Source organism: Phalaenopsis equestris, unplaced genomic scaffold (assembly GCF_001263595.1).
Source record: "Phalaenopsis equestris unplaced genomic scaffold, ASM126359v1 Scaffold000826, whole genome shotgun sequence".
NCBI classification, from domain to species: Eukaryota; Viridiplantae; Streptophyta; class Magnoliopsida; order Asparagales; family Orchidaceae; genus Phalaenopsis; species Phalaenopsis equestris.
Genome location: NW_018165266.1, coordinates 31337 through 39350, shown reverse-complemented (window position 1 = coordinate 39350; position 8014 = coordinate 31337). Strand labels below are relative to the sequence as shown.

Genomic DNA, 8014 nt, shown 5'->3' with positions numbered 1-8014 from the left:
TATATATATATATATAATATATATATATATATTTATGAGGTTTTAGGTTTAGTTTTATATGTGTATTGTATCAGGGCAGCCGTCGGTGTTTTTTCTTTCCTTCCAGGATCATATCTAAAACTCCAAGTTGTGCTTCTGTTGTATCTTGATCTCCATGTGTTGATTATCTTCTATATCCCCTTCTACATCCTCCCCATGTCGCTCCCGACCGCCTTCCTTTGCTGCAGCCGACCCCAAACAGTCATCGTTCCTCTTCTTCCTGCGGTTCCTCACAGTCCAGCCATCATCCTAGCTATAGCAGCCCTATCACTGGATTAATTTGGGAATTAGTGTAATGATAATGGATGATCACAAGAATAATACCAACTAGGGTTTTTAAAAGTTATAAAGGTTACGTCAGCTACATGAGGACTGACATAATACTAGGATTAGTTTGGGCTAGTCTTGGCCATAAAGCCTTCAATGATTTTAAAAAGTAATTTAAACTGCTATTGGATTTGGGGTTATAGATAAATGAATACAAAATGAATAGAAGAAAAATTCTACAGAAATCACCAACATAATTTAGAAAGCAGAGCAAATCTACCACTCACCAATATAGTAAACCAAGAAGAAACCACCCAATTTCTCCTTCAAGAGTTTGACCACCAAGTTTCCCTCACAAGACTTAAAATCCAAAAGTTTGCATCAAATTCTTCTTCATTTCATCATCAAATTTTTTAAGAGAGGGAGATGGGCTTGGTCCACAAGCTTCAAAGGAAGTTGGGGAAGTTACAAAAGTGTTCTAACTTCCTCTCTCTTTCGTGTCCGACATTATATAGAGGGAGAGAAAGTTATTTAGTGTTTCAAATCTCGATACCATCTCTCATTTAAATTTAAAAGTTACTCCACCCTATATTTCAAAAATTTAAAATTCAAATTTTCAAAATTAAAAAATGTTCCAAAAAAATCAAAAATTACAATCACAATTTTAATAAAAGATTATAAGACAAAAAAACACAAATATTAAAATAGCATCTTCAATTGGTCTCGTCTTACGCACTTTGTTGGTTAGCAACTATCTGCTTATTTTACGACTCCTACGACTAGTTCAATCTTTCCTACAAGTGCAACTTGTGCTATATCACAGTAAATTCATATCAATATGGAAGATTTCAACAGTACCTATACATACTTTTTCTAAAAACAAAATAAGATAACATGCTATAAGCGCAAAATCTACAAAATTGTCACTACTACACTATCAATCAGCAAGCACCAAGAGATGACTTGTATCATCCTTAACATGCCCCAATACCCTAGCACTGCTATAGTCTGACTTAGGGTTCAAAATGGATCGTTATTTTGTTCATATTAGGCTATAGCTGGAATTCAACTTAACTGAACTAAGTGATTGAAATAATCAAGAGAAACTCAAAGACCCATCCATATGTTATTTGTTCCTGAAGAGCTCTTCCAAATGATTCTAATTGATTGTAATAAAGCTCGGTTATTCCAACAAAGATAAATGCCTTATTCCAGAAAATAGTAGAAAAAAATTAGATGAAAAAAGGTTACCTCATTTAAAGCATCCAACACAAATGGAAGCAAATCCCCATTCGAGTCCTGATATAACATGAAAAGTCAGTAAAAAAAATACATAGAAAGGTAACCCTGATACAGCACAAAAAGTCAGTTAAAAAATACATATAAGGTAACTAGAATAGGAAAACATGAGTACAGTACTTGTAAAGCTTCATTATAGCCTAATTAAGAAAAAGGCGAAATCCCCCTCCCACCAAAATTTTTTTTTTTTCCTCAATAAGGTATGAATAAGTTGAATACACAAATCTAAGTAATCCTAATGCTTTGGCATGACCTTAAGGTTTACCATATTGCATGAACCACAAAACCAGAATGACATGAAGTACTTGAAGAGGGGAGCATAGACACATTTGTACATTCAAATATCCTAAATAGTTGATTCAAGTGAAGTCGAAATGGCTAAAGACAACAAAGAAAATTCAAACCGATAAAAGATAATTAAATTGCCCAAACCAACATCAACTTACTTGGATCAATACCAGCTCAACAAGATCATGGTGAACTTGTCAGAGCCTACTAATACCATCATTTCAAGGTGCATTCACATACCATCATTTCAAGGTGCATTCAAGAAAAACGGTGCAGCTGCTCTCAGGCAGAACCATTAGAGAACCTATGCTGTAGTACTTCCTTGAATGACAAAGAAAGAAAAAGAAGAAAGCATAATAAAAAGAAGCGAGAAGGTGAGTCTAGTTGACTCTGTGTCTCTTCCGAGGACATCTTAGAAGTTGTTTTGCTTTAAGTGGTGTCTTAGATAGATCAAGAAGATCAAGAATAGAGGCTAAAGATTCAAGATGTCAATGATCACAATTTTAAGGGAAAAGTTCACCGGTCTTAATGATTTCAACCTTTGGAGGCCGAAAATAAAGACACTTTTTATGCACCAAGGCTCGTGCTGCCCTATTGGAGATAATCCAGAAAGTAGATGAAAGATTGCGTGGAGAGTTATTGAACAAAAATCATAGCACAATTCTACTATGATGCAGGAGCATATATCGGCTCCCGCAGTCCCGTTTCCATGGTTATTGTGCCATTGGATCCCACGATCATGAGAGAATCAGCAGCCGTTTTCTTTTTTATTATTATTTTTTATTTCAATTTTAGCAAATTTCTTCTTTCCTTTCCTTCCTTTCTAAGCCTTCCATTTTTTTTCTTACATTTCAATTAAATATTTTTTCTATTAGGAGACTTTTAATATATTTTAGTAGGTTTTCGGATGCAATTTTTTTTGCATTGTTTCTGAATTTTGTTCTCCTGAGGCTTATATCTTATTCCTTTCGCAAATGGTTTGCATATAACTTGTCTAGAAACAGGTGGTGGATTCCCCTCCTCGATTTGCATTCAACCACTGTTTTCAGCAAGGACAGCCACCGAACACCTCCGCCCTGCCTCCCAGCAGCAGGTCTCACCTCCTCTTCCCTCCCAGACACCGTCTATTAAATGGTTTCAGCCGAACAAGCATATGCCGCTACAATCTGCCGTTCACGGCAGAAAACCACCCTTTTCCTGCTTTTTATTCGTTGTTCCGTCATCGTTCACGCCATTTTTCAGCCACCATCCATCTTCCCCACGCACGTTATCAATCCGACAACATTGCCAACATATTTTGTGCTTTATCACACCTTCTAGGAATCCTAGAATAGTTTCATACCAAGTCTTGGAAATGAAGTTCTTCGAAAAGCTGTGGATAAAAGAACTGTTACCGACACATAAAAAGGGTTAAAATTCTTATTTCTTACGAATACTTTGATCAGTTGTTTATATCTCAAGAAAATGTATATATTGCAAATGCATGACTAAAATAATTGTATAAGCTTGTAGACAATTTTAAACCTAAAGTTCTTCATTTGGAAAGAATGTGCGCGAATAGCTGATATATATCAAATAATTATTCTCCTCAGTTCAATGCCAAGTACGTTTAAACATTTTGTTAACCCTATGTTCTATGAAAATGATTCTTTGGCTATGTTATAGGTAAAATCTGCATGAAATTTAAATAAATATTGAATCTTAGAAAGATAGCGCAATTGAATAGCGAATTATGTGAGGAAGATCAAGAAAATAGGAGCCAAGGTTCAAGAACCAATCAAGATCCAGCTCAGAGGCAAACAAAAAAAAAAACTTTTTTCATCAAAAAGGTCATTTCAAGAAGCAACGGCCAGAGAAGAGCTAGAATCAAGAAAGATTCCATGATGGAGATGCTGCAATAATGTAGGCTATGACCGTGGCAGGTCCTATCAATCTTAGATTCTAATCCAAGCAAGGAGTAGAACCAAATTCTGGATGATCTTGACAGATGTACCCAAATAAGAGTTGGTTTGAACCTTGAAATTAAATAGGTGGCATAGTGTATCTTGGAAATAGCAAGGCTTACAAAGTTGAGAGAAAAGAATCTATGTGACTTCAACTCCATGATGGCATTGAAAGAGCACTAAAAAATATGACTTAAGTTCCTGACCATAAAAGAAATTTGATTTTTCTCAGTGAATTAGATTGTTGTGGATATAGTTTTAATTGTGAAGATGGAAGCCTAAGGTGTGTAATGAGTTTTTGATCATAATGAAAGGTATTCATATGAATGGGATGCATAAACTTCAAAGAAAATCAGTGCTTGGAGGATGTATGAGCATGTCTTGTAATATTATTGAAGAAAACAAGTTATGACATCCTATGAAGGCTTGAAGAATAGTAATTCTTTGGATTTAGGAAGCCCGCAAATTTGAATATAGCAAAAAAAACAAGATATTAATGTTTTTCCTTCAAAATATAAATCTAATGAGATTTTAGGATATGTGCATTCAGACCTCTCTCAATTGTACAGAAAAGGAGTAGCATGATGGGGCATGCTACAGTCAAGTATTTATTAAAGATTATCCAAAAAATTGTTCCCTCGTTACTTGAAGCTGAAGATAAAGCTTATATAAAATTCAAAGAATGGAAACTGCAAATTGGAAATGGCCTTCAGTTTTACTTGGATCTATTCATTAAGTATTGCAAGGAACAAATAGTATATTATTTCACTAAGAGATTGGCACCTTAATAAAATGGCCTAACCGATAGCCACAACAAGACCACTCCTTAAAGGGTAAGATGAATGTTGAATAATGTGGGTTTACCAACAGAACCTTATTAATAAATAGAAGTCGTTCATCATCTATTGAGTTCAAGACCCTAAAAGAAAGGTGGAATGGAATACCAAGAGATTACAATAGGCTAAAGGTAGTTCATAATATAGCTTAGGGTCATACTAGGTGATGCGTAGAAAAACAAGGTTATTTTAATTTATATTTTGCACATTTTTATGAACGAAATTGCACTTAAAAAAGTGTATTTTCATGTTTTTTTCTAGCAGATACAACAGGCAGTAAAAGTGGATCGAAGTGGAGAAGAATTGGAGCGAAGCAGGCGCCTTGATGCTACTTACTTGAGCGTCTAGGCGCCAGTGCATAACCGAGCAGACAAAGAGGTTGTTGCCTAGGCGCTAGCAATTGCTGGGCAGTTTTCAGCAGTTTCTCCCCATGCCATGGGGAGTTATTTGGAAGTTAACAAGAGTTCTTTAAGGGGATTTAGAAGAGGATTTTCATGGAGAAGAAGACGAGAATAGTAGGGTTTGTTGTATAAGAAAATTAGAGCTTTTACTTAGAGATTTTGGTGAGATTTGAGAGGTTTATTGAAAGAAGATTATTCAGCACAGCAGCACGGGTCTAGGAGATCCTAGGAAAGCATTTTCAGAGCATTGTAAAGAGGAAGAAGCTAAGTATTGTGCATTTCTTGTATTGTACTTTTGTAAAACACAATTACCTAGTGGATTTGTTTTGTGTTAATGATGTTTTGTGGTGTTTTCTCTATGCTTAGTGAGTAGTTTTTCACCTTTCTCTTGCAATAATTATGTTAGTTGTGTAACATTTGTAGAATGCTTTTAAAATTGATTTTCAATCTTTAATGTGATGAGTAATCTTCAAAGCTTCATTTATTTTTCATTCTAGCCAAATGATAAGTTAAAATATGTTGTGACCCATAATGACTCGAGAAAGCTATGGAAAAAAGATTAGAATGTTCGCTTTGAACTATAAAGTATGAAGCAAAAGTAAATTATAGGGAGATGCAAATAGCTAGATAAATAATTTTTGATGGGTTCATATTATGATTTAAGGAATTAAAATAAGTTTAACCAAACTTCTTTATGCACTCGAAAGAGAGTAAGAAAGAGAATTGCTCATATTTGTCACTAGCCTTGAAGAGCCTAGAAAAGAAACCCAAAAGATATTCAAAGAATATCTACTATAGCAAGTGGCATTTCTAGGCGTATGGTTCAAGCACTACAAAGTTATGAGCAAGTAGATTCAATTGTTATCCCATTTGTGACTATATATTTTATAAGGTTATGAACCAATTCCTATAAAGAAGTTATTAAAAGTGCATAAAAATATAATGACAGCAGCCCGTGAATGAAAAATGACGTCCCTAAAGAAGAATAACAATTGGAAGTTGTCAGAGAAATAAAAGGATTTTCAATTGCAAAAGATTTTTCAAGAAGGATTCCTTCAGTAAATGAGCTACGATTCAAAGCTAAGCTTCTGTTAAGATGGTTTCCACAAAAAAAGGAAGTAGAATATGTTGAAATTTTCTCTCTAGCTGCAAGGCATACGTCAATATGGGTTTTTCTTGAGATGGCTGTATAGTTTGAAATGCACCTTGACATATGGTTGTTAAAATTGCATCTTTGCATGAAATATTGGAAAGCACTATCTACAAAAATCAATCTAATGGATCCGTTGAAGTAGGAACCAAGGATAAGGTTGAAACAAGCTACAAGATTACAGAATGAAAAAAATGATGAGCATATGTTTGATATTGACTTCTGTTATAGCTTCTATGGTTTTTTGTGTGAATTTAAAATCTATGGAGGTCAGCAGCTCTATCTGCCGTTTGCTTTATATTGATGATATACATAAGAGTACTAATTTAGAAGAAAACAAGAGGTTGAAAGCTTTTCTCAAGGTGGAGTTCAAGATTAAGGACCTTGAACCTGAAAAAAAAAATTTGAAATGGAGATCATCAGAAGTGTAAAAAGAGAAGAAAGGTAAAAAGGTTGTGACCGGCATGAGATGTCAGCTTCTAAATTTGTTCAGCACAACATTTAATGTTAAAAAAGGATCAAGCAACATGAGATGTTAAAAACCAAGAGATGTTAAAAGGTCATGCATGAAGAATATTTCCTACCAAAATGTTGATGGCAGTATCAAGTATGCTATTATTTGCTGCAGGCTAAATTAGTTTATTCACTCAATATTAGAAGTAGGTTCATGGATATTCCGAGGAGATATCATTAGTAAGCTGCAAAATTGGTTTTAGGGTACTTAAACTTGAGATTGAGGTATGAAGAATCTAATTTTGTAAATTAGTACCAAATACACAGATTCAGATTCTGCAAAATGTTGTGATACTTGAATATCTCATACAGGTTATGTATTTAAAGTGTTTTAATGTGTTTTAAAGCATAGTTGGAATGAAAACTTACAATAAGTTGTGACAATGTCTACAACTAAAGATTGCGTTTAAAGCTACAAAAGAAATTGTTTACAGCCAAAAGGGTAGATTTTGAAATATTTGAGCCAATGATTCCAAAGTGTCGATATTGTGATAATCAAAATCAAAGCGTAGTATTTCTCTATAAGAATCTTATACATCATCTTATGTATCATGAAAGTGCAAAAAATATAGATCTGAAGTTCTCACATCAAGGAAGTTGTGGCTAATGGTAGTGCTGTGAAAAAAAAATTCGTTGTTCACGAATAGTTCAAGTTCAGCCCGTTAAGTGGCTCATGTTTAATTGTTCATTAAGCAAGTGCGCCGAACACGAGTAAATTTTTTAAGCTCGAAGTATAAAAGAGCCGAACACGAACAAATCTTTGTTCGATCGTGTTCAACTTGTTTTAACTCGAAATAAGAAAATTATATATATTAAATATATAATAATACATTAAATATATTTATATTTAAATTTAAATCATCATAATTTGTATGGTCATATGATTCTATATTTTTTTATTGTATAGAAATTTTGCAGGTTTGAATTCAACCCCCTACATCTATTTTTTATAATTAATATAAACGAGTCAATTTCGAGTCAAACACGAGCCGAACACAAACAAGAATATGTAAATCGAGTCGAATACTAAGCCGCTACTTACCAACAATTTCAAACACTAGCCAATTTCAAACAAGCCTAACACGAGTCAAGTCTGAGCTCGCTCAAGCTCGACTCATTTACAGCCGTAGCTAATGAGATTGTCATAATTGTACAAATTCCAACAGTTGACAATGCGTCAAATAAGTTGATAAAAGCTTAAGTGGCCTTAAAATTTCAGCACTGATTGGAAATGTTGACAATAGTGAGAAATAAATCTTATTGTTGCCTTCTTGGATC

At 34.1% G+C, this 8014-nt stretch overlaps 1 protein-coding gene across 1 annotated transcript in view; it reads right to left on the bottom strand.

Annotated features, from left to right (window-relative positions):
* Window positions 1–8014, bottom strand: part of LOC110031474 (stromal processing peptidase, chloroplastic) — a 200039-nt gene that overhangs the window by 167196 nt on the left and 24829 nt on the right. Inside the window, exon 5 of the mRNA XM_020734683.1 lies at window positions 1558–1605. Coding sequence (XP_020590342.1) covers window positions 1558–1605 — 48 coding nt within the window. The remainder of the gene's footprint in view (window positions 1–1557; window positions 1606–8014) is intronic.